The sequence below is a fragment of the Argopecten irradians genome, chromosome 3, assembly GCF_041381155.1.
Source record: "Argopecten irradians isolate NY chromosome 3, Ai_NY, whole genome shotgun sequence".
Taxonomy (NCBI): Eukaryota; Metazoa; Mollusca; class Bivalvia; order Pectinida; family Pectinidae; genus Argopecten; species Argopecten irradians.
Window position 1 is genome coordinate 142870 of NC_091136.1, and position 18148 is coordinate 161017.

Below are 18148 nucleotides of genomic sequence, written 5' to 3' on the forward strand. Positions count from 1 at the left end.
TTCTGTTACTTAAAAATTACCTTTCTTCGGTTATGGACATCATATGCGCTGTAAAAACAAGAGAATCTGTGTTGTAATTTTTTACAATGTCAATTACTCTATAAATAGTATTCAATACTTTTATCGATATAAGGATTTTTTTTTAATTTTCAAAAGAATATGTGAAAATTGGGATTTAAAGTTGCTAAAGCATACTCGCTGTAAGTAGAATATAAAACTTTACTTTATATGGTTTTTTTTCGTATTATAGAAAAGTGTGACACTTATACAATGATAAATAGTTGTTTGGAGAAACTAACACAGTTGAGATTTTTTTATCACAAAATTGTCAGATTAACATTTGCGATACATTCAGAATAGAACACCTCCAACCAAAGTAGAATTAAATCATGATCATAATTAAAACTTCAAAGAATATATTCTTCTGTACAAAGTGTTATTAAAATAGTTCGATACGTACGCTGTTCAGCAATGTCCTCATATACAGACACAGACTCCGTATTCGCCGTAGTGATATCAGTATTGACATACTTTGATGACCTTGGAATAAAAACATCGATACGTTTTAAATACTATATTAGTTAATTATATAATATATATGGCATCGTCCTTTCAAAATACCGCAGCTGAATTGTCAAAATATCAACGAAAGGTCCATTTGTCATTGCACAATACCAGTCATTTTATAATCGAATTGCTCTTATACATTATATGGCAAAGTTAATGTTTGTAAAAAAGTATATTGTCTATTTCGCTATGATCATTTTAAATGCAAATTCAAGCAAAACATCAGGTTTTATTTTACAAAATACTTCTTTATACATTTTGCAATTATATAAAATCGTTCATTCCCGTTACTTGAAAAAAAAATATAAAAATGTAACTGGAGCATTTTATCTAAATGTTATCAAAGTAATTATAATACCTAATGTGTAAACTTTTAAACGTTATCAACGTCATGTGATATGTAATGAACCGTGAACAACCGTGATTTATTCGTGTGAAATTGTTATAAATACATAAATTAGTTTTATATTAAACAGAACATAAAAAGTATACTATGTACTCATTACTACTCGTGTATATGAACCTAGTTGGAAAGGGTCCAATGCTGTAATTGATATAATGTATTTTTGTATCCATGTTTGGATACATCAAACCCATAGATATCTGAAAGTACTTACTCCGTTCCTTCAGCAGAATAACCTAAAGAGAGTTAAAACTTTATTATCATCATTATCAAAATGCGTTTTGTTGATAAAGCATGGCATTAGATGCATGCATTTTAATTACAAGATTCAGCTATTTATTTCGATAAATTGAGTAAGACAGAATAATATTCAGGATTAAATGTTTTTCTACATTCACCAATAGGCGATTCAGTTAATTTAATATATATTGCATTCATCATAATGGAGACACAGCTATTGCTATCCAATCCTAAAGGCCCACTTTATAGATAGCTACCTAAGGTATCTACATTATCTACAGAGTGGTGATAACGATGACACTGGTAAACATACGACGATCTGAGTAAAGGAAATTTACTTTTCTCATTTTGGTTGTTCAAGATATAAGGATAATAGTATAAACGGTAAGATTATACCTTTTTGCGTCTCTACACAAGTATTAATCTCGTTTTATATAGTATATTCAAAAGCTAACTAAATGCCGTTTTGGTTAAGGCATGTTCATACCTGTAATTATCCTTTCATATATGCTTACTTATTTAAGACTGAGTTCTGTGTTTATGGATGCAATTTAGACGTCCTAACTCTATCATTCAGCAGCATGAATGCCAATTACAAAGCTCTGTTTCTCTTTTCTCGGTTGATATCCACGTCATTGTAGGTACCTGCCTTTTATGTAAGATGTATATAGTTAGACGGATAGGATAATGGAATGTTTGTGTATTCTTCTGATAAAGGTAGTTTTAATCATTTAAACGTAATACAGTAAGGTCCGTGTGTGTGATTTAGTACTCACCTGTATCGGATAAAGCTTTTTTCGAAAATTCTATTTCTTGTGTATCGGGTTTATTTCTGAAAATTAAGAAATAGCTGTGCATATCTTGATTACTCTTCGTGACCTCATTGGGTTATATAAACGTATATAAGCAATCCATTGCAAAATGGAATTGATTTAACTGCCAATAATCAAAACATTTTGACTCTAACAAACTCGAAGAAAACAAAAGGATACATTCCGTAAATAAAATAAATGGGTTTACCTGTGATTTATCTTTCGTATTTCTACAAAAAAGTAAATAATATGAATAAATAAAAGGTTAGATATTGACAGAGCCTGAAAAAACGTAAGAAAAAAAGTACGTCACGCCCGCAAACACATGACGTTAGAATCAAATCCTACACGAAAGGGCAAATTCCTTTTAATATGCAATTATAGTCCTTATGATATTGGCGTTGAAATATGGAAAAAGTGTATTATTTGCATTGTGCAGCAAAATAAATCTACACAATCTATATATAAAACAAAGTCGTATGCATGTATGTAATATATGAATTTTGCAACGTCCTTGTTATTAACTTGAGATAGACATTGTGAATAATATTTAATTTCCAATGAAATATTTCTCTTATCTGAGTTACATTTCTGATGCATATATGAAGCACGAAGATAAGGATGGAGTATCAACGTTTAAACCACCACACTTACTTATAACCATGACAACTACGACAACTACGACTACTAACAGGAACACAGACGACACAGCTATCAGGGCTACACCAGTTGTATATAGTTCACATTTGCTGCAGTCATTGTCAGTGGATGCTGTAATTTCATAGAAGAAGCAAGAAGCATGTATATATAATTGTATTTAAATGCATACATAATAGATAATTTTAAGCATAATGCTTTATTCATTGTACTTGATTAATAGTTGAATGTTTTGTGATATTCTACAATTTTAGAATGAATGTATGAAGACAAAGGTCAAAACAACAGAAAACAAAAATGGAATACATTCACGGAGAATGATAAATATAATGACAAATGACGTTAATATATTATTCTGAGTAGTTTGAAGCTTGCACACAATTTATCTATCGAACTATAAACACACTTTTATGTTACCTTTTGTTCTGGTAATATCCATTCAATACCTATATGGCAAATCATTATTGAAAGAATGACCGCTGGCACATTATATAAACCAATGTAATGTCATCAAAGTTTAGACAACAATAATTCATTTTGTACATCTTACCGGTCGTTGATGCAGATATCATGAGAGGTTGACTGCTGCCATCACTGTTTTGGGATTGTACAGTGATGTAGTATAGTGTGTTTGCTGATAGTCCGTCTATTGTGTAGGCCATAACAGGTTCCATATCATCGGGGATAGCATTAGAATACGTAGTGACGTCACTTTCGGCTGGTCTGTGCCCAATGATATACGTATCTCCCTGATCTCTCCTCGGGTCCGGGATCCATTGTACGGTGATACTACTGCTTGTGACATCCTTTTGTAACATGTAAAGTGGTGGGGACGGGGGATCTGAAATAGAACATCATTATGGGTAAGCGTATAAATACGTTATTTTACTCATAATGATATACTTCCATTGTAAACGATTCCGGTTGTCTGAGTTTACTATAGCATAGATAAGTTATTCAAATAGCATTACAGGAAAAACGCTACATGTAGTAGAATTTGCTTTTAATTGGATGGAATTTCTCAGAAACAGTGATATGGCATTCCATTAGTAGACATGTAGAAAACCGATTTATATCGAAGTGTTATTTCGCATGTGTATAGATGGGGCACTGTTTCGATAATGGCTATGTCGAAAGCTTAACTTGTTAAATTACCTGTGTTGATAAGCTGGATCGACATGTTGACCGTTCCCAGACCGTTTTCTATAGAGACAGTATAGATATCGAAGTCCCCCTCCGCTATCTCATTGATTTTTAGGACAGCTGCGTAACCTTCGACTTGTATATCGACACCATGGAACGACGTGTTAATTGTCCTAATTTCTAGGGAAATCACGAATTTACCCGCGGGATGTAGTCTGTTTGGTCCTTTAGTCCACGTTATGTTACTAGAACTAACTGCTGGTCTGCTGTAAAACTCCACTTCAATTTCAATATTTTCACCTGTCTTTCCTTTAGTCTTTGTCACATTTGAACTAATGACCGGAGGTGCTAGAATAAAATAATTATGATTCACTGTGTGAGGATTAGAGGACAAATAATTGAATTGATCTAAATCCTAAATGCCTAACATAAACGTGAACTTACGCTATAAAAATTAACAATGACTTTGTATCATAAAAATCCAAGACGTCCATCACCTATGGTATACCAGTATTGAATTGAATAACACTTTAAAAAATCAACTATTTCATTTTTGTTGGAAACAAAATTGGCCATTTATCATATCTTTTTTATTAAATATATTTTTATCGGTAATGCTGTTCTAAAATGTTTCAAAAAATGTTGATAAAGACACGAATATCTGTACCTGCCACAACGAATAGAACAGAACCGGAACTGTAGAAGGACGAATCCGGGATGTTGTTGGAAGCTCTACAAGTGTAGTAGCCGGTGTCCTCATACCGTCTGGTCATACCGGGGTCAGGCAGGGTCAGGACTGACTGTAACGGACTCGAACTTCCATTCAGCTGGCGTATTTCAGTTCCACTTTCGGATTTGTGCCTCCATGATCCGAATTGGTAGGTGTCGGGGTTACCCTCCGGGTCACATGTTAGTAATCTAGTCTGTGATATATAGGTGGTGTTGGTGTATTTCACGATGACATCAGGTGAGTCTACCGATTGGAAAATATAATATCAAGCCTTTATCAAAGTATAACATCATTTTATATTTAGAATGCAACATAAATTAGCTTTTAATTGGTGTTTATAAAATCATTTTCGAGTAATGACAGTGACAGTGATTGAAGTCGTTATATTTTTATTTTTTTATTTTTCTGCGGTTAAGCAAGTACAATACTTTACCACCATTAAAAAGTTTGAACTTCTAATTTTACTTCAAGATAAAAATATTATGTCTCATTAATTACGTCCCAACAAAAACCGAGGCACTATGTCATACATAGAATAAAGTACTAATTGCGCATGCACCCAAAGCAACATAAACTATTACATGTTTTTTTGTGGTAATATAGACACGATAAAACACCAATTATTGTTTAAATGATTAGTATCGTTTATGCTTTGTCGCCGATGAAGCATCTAGAGACTGAGCCTAAATCAATTCCCTAAATAAATCATTGCACACACAAACTTACAGTATATATCGATGACTATTGTGTCCTCATCACTCCCGATAGAGTTTACAGCTACACATCGGTATGTCCCTCTATCTGTCCGGTGTGTAGACGGTATACGTAGGACGCCGGACGTGACGTCAAAATCTGGCGGAAGTTGACCTCCAACTCTTGACCACGTTATAGATGACGGAGCAGGGTTACTGTCTACGTCACATCGGATTTCAAGTTCACTTCCCTCAATCACCTTTTCCCCAGGGCGTGCCGTTAGCATTAAAATTGGCCTATCTGTGATGTAAATGTCAAATTGATGTAGCCTAGGTCATATGTGGTTATCTAAAACACATCAAGAGTTGTTAAAAGGAAATTTGAAAATTTAACCATCTATTGTCGAATAGCAAATAGGTGCCGTTATTGAAGGAAGGCAGCTAGAGTAGTTTCCCCATTCACCTTAAATATATTTGATTAATGCTATTAGTGGAAAAGGGACATAGAGAAATTTCCCTTAATGTACAAGTAAGCACAGCGCATGTTCTTCCTTGAACTTCCTATTCGGAGGAATCAATTGAAATTATACGAAATTGGTTTGTTTGATATTTGGTAGAAAAAGTTGTTGGTACAAAAACTATAGATAACAATTATCTTATTTAGGTTATTATTATTTCATTTAAGCATTGTTGAGGGAATTTAAAGCTTTATTAAGTACGATGTTTACCTTTGTAGAATAACTAGATATTTTCTGCCATTTTGGGCATTTGGGCCATTCCGAAAACGGCACGTGGTATGAAGGTTTTGGTCATCTATTAATTGAATGTCAGTTGACTTAAACAGCTGGATATTATTTAAAAAACAATAATTTTAATAATTTGGAAAAAAAATTGTATTAACTTTTTATGCGACATTGTATTTCTTTTTGAGCTGTGGCTAATTAGTCATGGGGAGGACATGGAGGCCGTCTACAAGCCCTTACGCAAGAAATGAACCAGCCCCTCAACCAACCAGTATGCCTAACCCTCAAATAGATCCTCAATCAACTTCTCAACCAGACCCGTCACCGTACGATTGAAGGTCTAATTGGACACCCAGGTCCAGCTCTCGCAAATGCAGGCTGTTCGGTCAGTGAGGGACCAATTCAAGGTACACCTACTTCCATACCAAGTATTCATAGTATTCTGGGTGAGAATGTGTCATCAAAAATAAGAGCAAAATTATAAATGAAGAATTCATTGATTTGGGAATCTTGTTAGATAACTGTCTGCTAGGCAGGACACTGCCCCAAAATCACTATACTAGTAGCTAAGGATAAGAACGCAAAGAGAATCAACAACATAGCTGAGTGGACTGATGCGTTCGTTATCTATACCAGTATTTACTCAGCTGCCCACCCTGAACGGGTTCATGAATTGTTAAAATATATACAAACAATTAGGCTGGGGGCGGGAAGATGTAATGGATGAAGATGTAAACAGTCTTCTGTAAGTAATTTAAAATGTTTTGACTATAACTTTAAAGGTTTGTGTGCCCGTCCCACTTGCAATTATGCCCACATTTGTACGAGATGTGGAGGGGTCACCGTAAAATAAACTGCAGATCTCCAGAGGCCCTGGGAATGAATAATTCATTCCGCCCCTAAAATCCTAGGGGACTTGCCCAGACAGGGACTTTCCAGGCAAGAACCCGTCCCAGGTTCAGCAACCCAGCCCAAAATTTCCGCCAGCCAAGATATATGGGCCCTAGGCCATTCCCCAATTAAAGTAGGCCCCCTCACAGAATATTTAGAGAAGTATCCATTAGGAACAGTAACAAAAGAATTAAAGGACAGTTTTACAGATGGTTTTCAACTTCAGTATACTGGCGCTAGAGCAGCTGTTTCAAAAAAAAAATTAACATCAGCAAATTAGCACCCACGGGGGGTAAAAAGGAAATTAGATTCCGAGATAGAATTTGGTAGAATTATGGGCCCTTTTTCAAATCCTCTTTTGGCAAATTTTCATATCTCATTTATAGGGGTTGTTCCCAAGTCAGGTGGGGGTTGGCGAATGATAACACATTTATCATTTCCCCCTTTAGAGAGCATTAATGATTTCATTGATCCAGAACTCTGTTCAGTAAATTATGCCTCATTTGATTCTGTTATTGAAATGATAAGTAAACTAGGTCAAGGGGCAGTTTTGGGCAAAGCTGATAGTAAATCGGCTATTCGTTTGATACCAATATATCCTGGCGATTTTGACCTATTATATTTTTAATTTGAGGGAGGTTATTACATAGACAAATGCTTGCCCATGGGATGTGCCATTTCTTGTAATATAATCGAAAAAAAAAATCTTTCATTGATTGGCTTGTCTGGGGTGAACACTTTCTCTCATTATCTTGATGACTTCATATTTGCTGCTAAGAGGGACACTCAGGACTGTCAGATTCTTATGTCTTCATTCACAGATACCTGTAGCGAATTGGGAGTTCCCATCATTGTCGACAAACAGTTGGCCCTACTATGGTCCATATTTTTTTGGACTGGAGTTAGATACAGAAGAAATGGTAATCAGAATCGCTTCTCAAAAGGCAGTGGAGCTTACTGATATGCTATTTAGGTTTCAGTCAGACAAAAGTCACCTTAACGGAGCTAGAGTCTCTAGTGGGAGTACTTAATTATTTTCTGTAGGGCTTTCAAGTCATAGAGCCCATTTTTGAGGCATTTGTATGATGCGATGAAGGGCACGAGCAAATTATATAATTTCGTTAGTGTTAGTAGGGCAATGAGGGAGAACCTTATGGTGTGGCTGCAATTCATTCAGAATTACAATGGAACATTATTTTTCCCAGATTCGTCCTAGTCAGAAAGTAATGTATTGCAACTATTTATAGATAGTGCAGGTAATTCATCATTGGGTTGTGGCGCTTACTTTCATGGGTAGTGGGTCTTCTTTCCTTGGCCTGAAACATGGGCAGACTCTGACAGAATGCGGAATATCACATTTGTAGAGTTTACTCCAATAGTCCTTGCAATCTTGATATGGGGACATCATTTAGGGAATAAGAATTTAATATTCAAGATTGATAATAGTGCGTTAGTCAGTGTCCTGAATGTTCAGTCTTCAAGGATAAATTGGTAATGGAACTTAAGTCCATTTGTATTATAACTTTTGAAATATAACATTATTTTCAAGGCAAAACATGTCCCGGGTCTAGAAAATGTAATTGCAGACTCTATTTCTCGTATGCAGTGGAGGCGGTTTTGGTCGGTGATGCCTCAAGCTCAAGCTCATCCAGCTCAAATTCCAGAGAAATTCCGTCTGCTGTCATCAAGGATGAAGTAGATAGGTTACTGAGGGCCTCTATTTCTAGGAATATCCATAGGTCATACAATACAGTGTTGTAAGCATTTGATACATTCAGGGCGTCAAATAGGCTGCCAAATGTCTGGATCCCGATGTTTTCCAATGCAAAGTACTGGGGAAGTGTGATATGACAGAATTTTTAGTAGGCAAAGTTCTTGAGGGGATGCAAAGGCTAAAACATAGGGTACCTATTACAGGACCAATCCTAGCTCAGATTGTTAAGATTATCCTATTAGTGTTTAAGTAAATTTTAGGAGTAACTTTTTCAGGCAGCATTCACAATGGCCTTTTTTGGATTTTTTTAGGGTGAGGGAGTTGTGCTTGTCTAAGGGAAGTAATCAAAGCTATGTTGTAGGAAGGGGAGATGTAACATTTGTACAGGGCCAATATGTACAAGTACACTTAAGATATTCCAAAACTGACCAATCAGGAAAGGAACTATAATTCAATTTCGGGTGTCTGATAATGAAATATGTCCTTTGAAATCCATGGAAGCTTTTCTGAAAGTTAGATCAGGGATGGAGGGCCCGTTACTGTGTCACTTTAGTGGGGAACCTGTTACCAGATACCAGTTTTCATCAGTTCTTCAAAAGGCTCTTAGTAGTAAAAAGTATCTAGATATGATACGACTTCTTTTAAAACACATTCATTTCGGATTGGGGCCGCCTATGTGGCATTTAAAGCCGGTCATACAGCTGACGCTATTAAAGAGGCAGGTCGTTGGAAATCTAATTGTTATAGTCATTATATACGTATCCTGGGGTCATCTACAATTAAAAAACTGGAATTGCAGCACGATCAAGACCAGGGTCTTAAGTTAGGATTACAGTGAATGGGAACCAATATTCTCTGGCAGGGCTATGGTGGTCTTGGTATCCAACAGGTAGAGAGTAAGATCAGTCTCCTGCAATCGGTAGCGGAAAATCCAAACATCTTGCTGCTTCATTGTGGAGGGAATGATTTAGGAAAAATTCCCATTGCAAAGCTTCGATCAGTATTCCGGAGGGTGATTAGGTTTTTATATTCCCAGTTTCCACGTGTAAAACTGATATTTTCACAGATTCTACCCTTATTTGTCGTATAGATATTCTGATAATGTAACTGCAATGGAAGCTAGTAGGTGTAGGTTAAATAGTGCTGTGGCAAAGGATGTTCTTTGGTTAGGGGGTTGCTATCTGAAATACCCAGATATTAAAGCTACAGAGGCCTTTTTCAGTCAGAATAAGGTGCACTTGTCAGAGTTAGGAAACAATATATTCCTAAATACTTTGGAAGGGGGTGTGGAATACTTTGCCCGGAGGGAAGGGGGTCCAGTATTTCCCGAGTAGTGTATTAAAGGATTACGACAAGCCAAGGCAATATGCTCATGTCAATGTGAGGAAACATTTTTAATACCATATTAGGTAGTGTTGGGAGGGGGTCAGTGTTTCAAGGAGTAAAATGAAATAGGATAGGGTTAGGGTCACGGCTATAGTTGTATTTGTGCGGCTCCCTCTACTAAGGTGTGGCGGTGGTAAAGATATGACTAATATGCATTTAGCATATCTTTACCATTTGGCGTTAGCGCATCGCACAGCTAAGACTTGTCTAGATTATTTGTCCGCTGTTCCCAGTGACAAATATTTTAGGATATAAACTACTGAACTTTGACCACTGACACTCTCTTGAGTATCCAGGATCAGATCACATAGTGCCCTCTTTAACTTGTGACCTTGAACTTGTGTCCTTGAACATGTGAATTTTGAACTTGTGAACTTTTGAACTTATGAACTTGAAACCTAAGATCTTCGACCCTTTTGACTTTGTGTCTTTGAACCTGTGTGCTTCCTTTTTGGGCTCGCCATATCATTTGTCGGCAGAACGATTTTAATCTTCATAAAATAGAGCCGTGACCATTTACGTCACAATAATAATAATAATGAATAAAAGTAATTAATGTGTTTTATAAGTTATTGTTTTTTGGCTTATCTTCGATAAATAAAATGTATTACTTCCTTTTATTAAAAAAGTGACATCAACATTGTGTTAGTGGTATAATTTGGTCAATAAGCCAGTGAACTTAAAATTTGTGCTGCAAGTGGAGTTATAATTGTATTATTGGAAATCATATAAAATCCAGGCAACGATACGACTTAATATGTGGATATCATTATTTAAATTAAACTTAATTTGCTAAAACTGGACTAATTCTACATTAAGCAATTATTACAGTATTTCCAATTGTTGGTGAGGTTTGGAGTTTGCACCACCTCTTGTATGTGGTTCTTTTGTTAGATAAATATGTGTAGACCATAGTTATACTGACGCTATACGTGAAAGTAATCTTTCCTGACATTCGCGAAACGCACCATTCAATTACGCAATTAGCCGAATCTAACATTAAAAAAAGTGCGTGTGTCGTGATGTTGCAATTATATTACTTACAACTGACATCCAGTGTAACTGAGGCCGTCCTCTCTCTCAGCGTCACGTCCTCGTTCTGGACCACACACCTGACCACGTTACCGTCCTGGTACCTGTCAGGTAAGAGTTGTAGGACCTGTGTAGATATAAAACCCCCGTAACTTCCTGACGTGTTGGTGACGGCCGCTGTATTAGGTATCCGTGTTGTACCATTGTACCACGTGATATGTACGTGTCTGTTGTACTCCTGTGTTGTACAGGTCAAGGTCAGAGTATTGGTACCGTCCGCCACCACCACTCTGTTACCAGTTATGCTCACACTGTCAGGTCCGACTAAAAATACAAACAATTCTTTATCATCAAAAGAGGTTCGAAAAATACAGGTCTGTATGTTCTATAGTTACCAGTTATACCCGCAACGTCTGGCCCGTCTTCAGAGCATACATGCAGAATAAAATGGAATTAAACATAGCGTCAGAAGAAATCGGATTGTCTTTTTATATGACAACTTAATATGCTCTTCCATCTAATCTATATTATTTATGCGTGTTTTATAATTCACGTTGGAGTTTACATTTTCTGTAGACGGTAAATTGGTACAAGAACTTAAACTCAGAAAAATATAAAAAATCTAAAAGCGTAGTTATAAAGTTATTCCATTACACAGACTTCACATTGTCCTGTGTGTGACTGTGTTAGAGATACTTACACAATACTGTTATAGTCTGTCTTACTGACTCAATCCCTCCAGACAAGGCCCGGTTACTGACTCTACAGTACACAGACTTCCCATTGTCCTGACGTGTGGAGCGGCGTGAGAGTGATGACGTCACGGTGTAGGTATCGGTAGAACTGTCCAGTACCTTGACTTCATCTGGATTACTTGACAGCCATGTTCCCCCAACATTCCACTCGATGACAGCAGCAGGTCTACTTCCTGTAGACACACACATCACCTGCAAGTCTGTGTTTTCAGACTGGGGATTGTGGGCGGATACAGTAGGCTGTTGAGGCTTTACTGAAATGCAGATGAAACGTGGATTATCATTACAGAATATTTATGTAATTAATAGGAAAATAGTTATTCATTCTTATTCCAGTTACAGTGAAACACGGTTATAACGAATTTCGAGATATCAACGAAAACACTTCGTTATAAGAAGAGTTCGTTACATATTACATTGACGGGTAATTGAAATACTTATGTTATAATCATGAATTTGTTGAAAACGTGTTAATTATAAACGTATTAATTATATACTATATTACACATTTAACGGTTCCTACATAAATATATTTTGCAAAGCATTTTCTATCCTGTAAAAGGACCAAAATAAATGATAACGTATACCAACACACTGGTGGTCTGAGGACTGGTCAGGGCTAGACTACTAGATCGACATGTATACTACACATTGAACTCACAATCTAGGTATACCAACACACTGGTGGTCTGGGGACTGGTCAGGGCTAGACTAGTAGACTGACATGTATATAGGGTCATGTCGTCTGCTCTTGTAAACACCTTTGTGTACTGGGCTCTGTTTTCTGATGTCACTAGAAATACGCCATCTTTGATCCATGACACATTAGCGGATGGAATACCTCCATGTGCATTACATGTCAAGGTCAAACTTCCATGCTCCGTCCCTGTTGTCCTATTCTGACCATCAATAATAACTGCGTTCTCTATCTCAGGAAAAGTTGGGAGAACTGCAATTTATATATATATATATATATAAGTATATGCTTAAATAATATAAATAAAAAAAATATCGGGAACAGTTTTGAATTAGCATTTTCACATGAATTTGCCTAACAATGTTTCAAAAATTGAAATGAATTAACACGTGTCAATTCGATCGTGGTAACTATTAATGCCATGTATATCCCGACATTGTTCCTCGCAAGGTTGTTTGTATTGCATGCAGAATAGAATGCGTAGCTGAATGGAAGGGCATCGCTTTCATTGTTGACGATTTCAGGTTTCTAAAAAGTGTTTATGGAAGCCTATACACGATTTCCTACAACACATTCTATTTGGTCTGCAAATTATTGTCCAAACAGTTTCCAAAGATTTCTTCAAGAATAATAATAATGAAAAAAAATAATAATCCGAATAAGAGTGATGTTAATTTTGGAGTCTCCTAACATTATTTGGAAACTGATTAGCGTTAGCCAGTGGATTTAAGACAGAACCAACATAAGCAATGTCGTTTTCAATAGATTATTTAACATAAAATGCTCTTTTTGAAAGAAAATTAGTAAACAAAAATCCGTAAGCTAAACATGTTTCAAAGCGTGGTCAATCTTTATATCGAACAAATAGTTCAATTTGATTATAATGCATGTGTTTTTCTTTTTGAATCCGTCGACGAAGACAATTCAATTGCTCACATTCCCTCACAATTAAACTTTATGTTGTCATGATGTAGAATAAGAAGCATTCCGGTCTGGAAATGTGAGGTTGTACTTATATGTCATTCCGTTTACAGTATATTATACTCAATTTATTGACTATATAGGAAAACATTTAAATAGTGTATTGTAATATAAGATAGTTTTGTTTTATTTTGATATAATTTTATGCAGAGTGTTTTATGGTAGTACCAATATGTTAAGTTATCGTACATAACTTACTGTACAGTTGTAGATGATAGAATGTGTCTGTATTACCAATCTGACATAACTTAATGTACAGTAGTAGATGATAGAATGTGTCTGTATTACCAATCTGACATAACTTACTGTACAGTAGTAGATGATAGAATGTGTCTGTATTACCAATCTGACATAACTTACTGTACAGTAGTAGATGATAGAATGTTGATGTTGCCCCCATACTACATCTGTACTCCCTGACATCTGACAGCTGTACATCACTGATGTGTAGGTTGTAGTTCCCGTCCTGTCTGGTCACATTCATTCTTGTCCTTGTAGACTCGGGTAAAGAAGGATTGAATTGAGTTCCTATGGTGTATGTAAATACAATTGGAGAGGTGACTTGCCATTGTGATGTACCACCAGTATCAGTACACTGTAGTGTTACAGTCCCACCCTGTCTGGTGTACATTTGGGAGGCTGACGTCACACCTGAATTATAAGATGATAGACAGTCCATTGTGTTGTATAAACATCATTCAAATCTAAATTATCACAGTGTATTAAAATGCAATTTTCACGGAAACCAATTAATTAAAAACACATCCATTCAGAAATCAAGTCATTTTTCACGTTTTAAGGTAGCTCCATACTTTTGGGAAAAAAACGCATGTCATTTTTTTTCTAACAGGTCTTATTTTCTTGCATTTTTCATGTAGATTTTAAATCTGTAGAGATAAATGGGTGTTCTTGAACTACTTTTCGAGATATTTGAGATTGAAATATACCATACATGCCAATTTGCTGGCTTGAAATAGAAAAATTCATAAAGTTATGTTTTCTGTAATATTAGGGTGAATGTAGTCTCGATCCTGTTGATTTTTTGTTCTAAATTTCTAACGATAGAACAATATACAAAACTCTTTTATTTTTACAAATGCTTACTAATTTTTGTTATTTTTGAGGACCGTTTCTATACGTAATTATCATGTTTTGCCATATTTTCGCCCGTAAAAAATCAATGAATATGTAGTGGGATTGGACTGGGTCGATCATCGGTGACCAGGTAGCTCAGTCGGTAGAGCACTCGGCTAGTGTTCGGGGGATCCCGGGTTCGAATCCCGGTCTGGCCGCTACATTTTCTCCTCTACTGTTACAAATAGGCCAAAAAGGAAATGAAAACACATGCCAATTTCACAATATTTGTATAGGATTTACCCAAGATAATATATTTTTCAAATATCATATAAAAACATGGGATCCTCGATCAAATTTCACAGTTTTGTAAGCTCGAAGTTTGTAACTCACAACCCTACCCCCATTTCATCCAGTGCTAAGATGGGTCATATTTGACTATTTTTTTTGAAAATCATGCCGCAAAAAAAAAACATTCCACATCAGTTCATATGTTTTTGTGATAGTATATGTGGTTTATGTCTGTTTTTTTTATGATTTTCTCCAAATTTTGTGTTTAAAGGGAATCCGTATGCGATTTTTTTTATAATTCCGGAATTTCGGTCCGGCCGGGTCCCCTCTTATCATTTATAGCGACGAACGGCACTTCCGCTGTTTGAAAATCCATTCCCATTTACGACAGGGAACGCAAAAACCTCAGAGATAGCATGTAATTTTCACTTTACTGCTTTTATTTGATTTATTTTATGATTTTAAACATGCAATATTATATGTAGACAATTTTCACCTATTGAAAAATTATACAAATAGGATGTCGTTGCGTATCGAATACCATTCTGGAATTCAAACAACCTCCGCAAAATGCGGTATAGCGTCATATGAATTGGCGCAGTTTTCAAAAGTATGGACCTACCTTAATTCATTTTCTCTATAGTAGGTTATGCAAATTGGGCATAATGTATATATATACTCAATTTTTGGGCCAAACATCTGTACACAATACCTTGTACAATGACCATGCGTAGCCCCATTTTCCCGTCCACTGTACATGTATATATCCCCGTGTCCCTTGCCCGGACCTGTGTAAACGTAAGTGTGTAACTCCCTCCCGAGTAACCGGCGGATATCCATGGTATACTACCGCCATCCACACGATCCTCCACTGTGGTACCCGTAACCCAGAGGTTACCACCGGGTCCGGTCCAGGTAAGGTTCGTGGCCTGGTCATCAGCCGGACAGGTCAGTGTGACGGGGGTGTTGATCTGGACATACACAGGGGTGATGGTCTGTCCTATAATAATAATATTATTACCCATTCCCCGTCAGTGTAGTCCATCAAAATGTTCGTTTATCCAATTAGGTAATATTTGTATCCTACATACTAACTACATGTATCTAGATCTAAATCTTGTAAGATAACCGTGATCAATTTATAAAAAAATATCATCGTAATAATATGCATTTTTTAGTATAATACCTTATTAGAATTACGTTAATATATTCAAGACTCAATACCAGGGCATGGTTGCACACTATCGCCAAATATATGTTGGTAACAACGATATTTTATAATATAAAGAATTGTTAATATGATTTATTTCGATTGTAAATGTGTTTTGATAAATATTGAAATCTACTTACTTCGATACCCTGTGCCCGATCACGTTATTTACTTTTGACACCAAATGATTTCGATATAGCGTTAATTTGATTTAATATATAATATATTAACTCATATCACATCTATGTTTCTGTCTGCCATCATCAAGACATAAAGTTGTACATACAATTGTAATTATAGAACATCCCAAAGCCACTGGATAAAACATGACGTCATAACGTTTGCTATTTCCAGAATGATCAAGCCTTAAGTATAGCGTCAGAAATAAAATCTATGTCGATACAATTAAAAGCATTGTTATTTTAAAGGTGTCAAAATTTCATCAAATATGCATGTCTTAAAGCAAATCAGGTTTTCTAAGAATTTTAACAACCTTTTGTAGTTCGCCAACATTGAAGTTAACACAATAACTAATGCTAGGTTTACACTATGTTCCCGGCGGCCACGGCAGCCCCGTTTCGGGCCACCGTGGACAAAACGTGGTGACCGCGAGACAACGCAGAAGGACGTGATAGACAAACGTGAGCGGTCGTGATTACCGTGGATGCCGTGCCAGATTTTTAAACTGTCAAAAAATTTGCCACGGCAGTCACGGTACAGATGGTAAACGCCACAGGACGTCATAAAACGGGATTGACGTAACAAAACGTAACAATGCGTGCGAGGCCGTAACAAAACTTCCAGACGGTCCGTGGTGGAACGGGCAGCAAGCACGTTTCCCGGAATCTAACGGTGATTTCAAGTTTTGTGACGTTCTGTTGCGTTTTTCCACGTTTTATCACGGTTGATGCAGATTGGCTGCACGTTTTGTGCCGTTTTGTCAAGGTTTGTCAAGGTTTTGACGGCAAGCCAAGGTGGATGATAACCGTTTCGATACGTTCTGTCAAGGCACATCACGGCTTGTAGCGATTGAAAGCCCGACGTGATACGGCGTGTTACGTCTTATTACGATCTTGCGTTGCAACCAATATCTGATGAAGTATCATTGCCTGGCATGGTACATATCATTAAATAGTAATAGTCATTATCAAACACATTAAAACCATCAAATTATACAAAAGCTATTATTGCAAAAGACAGATTAAGTGATTAACCATTACAGAAAAAAATGGCGTAAAACACTTGGCTATAATAATTATATATTCATACCAAATATAATTTGTAATTAAAATGTGTTTGAAATGACATTTTCGGCAATAAATATTGTTTCATTTGCTTCAAAAAAAATCCCGGTATCAGACTTTCATCCCTAGTAAGCCTTGGCGGACCGTGAAAAACGTATCGGAGCTTGATCAAAACGTTTAAAACGTAGCAGACCTCATCAGATCGTAACAGGCCTAGTGAGAACGTAGTGGTATCCTTGATAGACCGTGCTAAAGCCGTAGTGTACCTTTTACCTCCCGGAACAGCACTTTCCCGTATATCCACGGTCCATGACGTAATCCGTAAAAGACCGTGGCAAAACTTCACAAGACCTAGCTCAACTTGAATACAGAGACAAAAATAGCCAAAATTCCACGGCGCACCACGTTTCGGGCAAACGGGGCTACCGTGATCGCCGGGAACATAGTGTAAACCTAGCATAACTGAGTAGTTTTAGAAATGTTTACCATTATTGTTTAAAATAATAATGAATTGGGTGTTTTTTGAAACTCGCCCAGGACAAGTTTAGATATATATTATAAACGATGTATTTTGGGATCCTGTAACACATACAGAAAAAAACAACTTATCAGTAGCTTACCGCAAATACTAGGCAGGCTGTCAACTTTGTGTCACAGATAATCATTAGTCTTGTTTTATACCCTATCTATATTATTAAGAACGCGGAAGTTATATAGATCCTACTTGTGTAAGGGAGGTAACTTGTGAACAGTGTGGGTTGATATATAAATAGTCACATAAACAATACAACCCTCTGTGTGTGAACGAAATGGCACATGCATACCTAATCAAATCGTTTAAGGATCTATCTTGCAGACAAATATAAACATAAATAAAAGACGTAAG

At 36.4% G+C, this 18148-nt stretch overlaps 2 protein-coding genes and 1 non-coding gene across 4 annotated transcripts in view; 1 reads left to right on the plus strand and 2 right to left on the minus strand.

Moving 5' to 3' along the window:
• Positions 1–18144, minus strand: LOC138317224 (nephrin-like). 2 transcript variants are annotated; one of them, XM_069258775.1, is made up of 15 exons: positions 15521–18144; positions 13804–14094; positions 12427–12714; positions 11711–12019; positions 11023–11334; positions 5279–5545; positions 4490–4795; positions 3835–4170; positions 3230–3520; positions 2677–2793; positions 2231–2252; positions 1987–2042; positions 1185–1206; positions 461–540; positions 1–48 (listed from the first exon to the last, which is right to left on the minus strand). In XM_069258775.1, the coding sequence occupies exons 1-15, from the start codon at positions 15831–15833 to the stop codon at positions 17–19; spliced, it is 3042 nt and encodes a 1013-aa protein (XP_069114876.1). In that variant the 5' UTR covers positions 15834–18144; the 3' UTR covers positions 1–16. The 2 variants fall into 2 exon arrangements, with proteins under 2 accessions (XP_069114876.1, XP_069114877.1); XM_069258776.1 differs by lacking the exons at positions 13804–14094; positions 15521–18144 and having other exon boundaries at positions 12527–12709.
• Positions 14663–14735, plus strand: Trnat-agu (transfer RNA threonine (anticodon AGU)). The gene has a single exon. It is a non-coding gene; the product is annotated as a tRNA-Thr (tRNA).
• The window catches only part of LOC138317225 (protein turtle homolog B-like), a 16117-nt gene continuing 13638 nt past the window's right edge, over positions 15670–18148 (minus strand). The window contains exon 15 of the mRNA XM_069258777.1: positions 15670–15808. The gene's annotated coding sequence lies outside the window, so the exon portion shown is untranslated. The remainder of the gene's footprint in view (positions 15809–18148) is intronic.

Excerpts from the sequence above, each read along its gene's own strand:
- LOC138317224 (XM_069258775.1), bottom strand. The coding sequence starts at position 15,833 with ATGGGTAATAATATTATTATTATAGGACAGACCATCACCCCTGTGTAT. Across the intron at positions 3,521-3,834 it reads GATCCAGCTTATCAACACAG|ATCCCCCGTCCCCACCACTT; the intron begins GTAATTTAACAA and ends GTTCTATTTCAG. Across the intron at positions 2,253-2,676 it reads CGTAGTTGTCATGGTTATAA|AAATACGAAAGATAAATCAC; the intron begins GTAAGTGTGGTG and ends ACTTTTTTGTAG.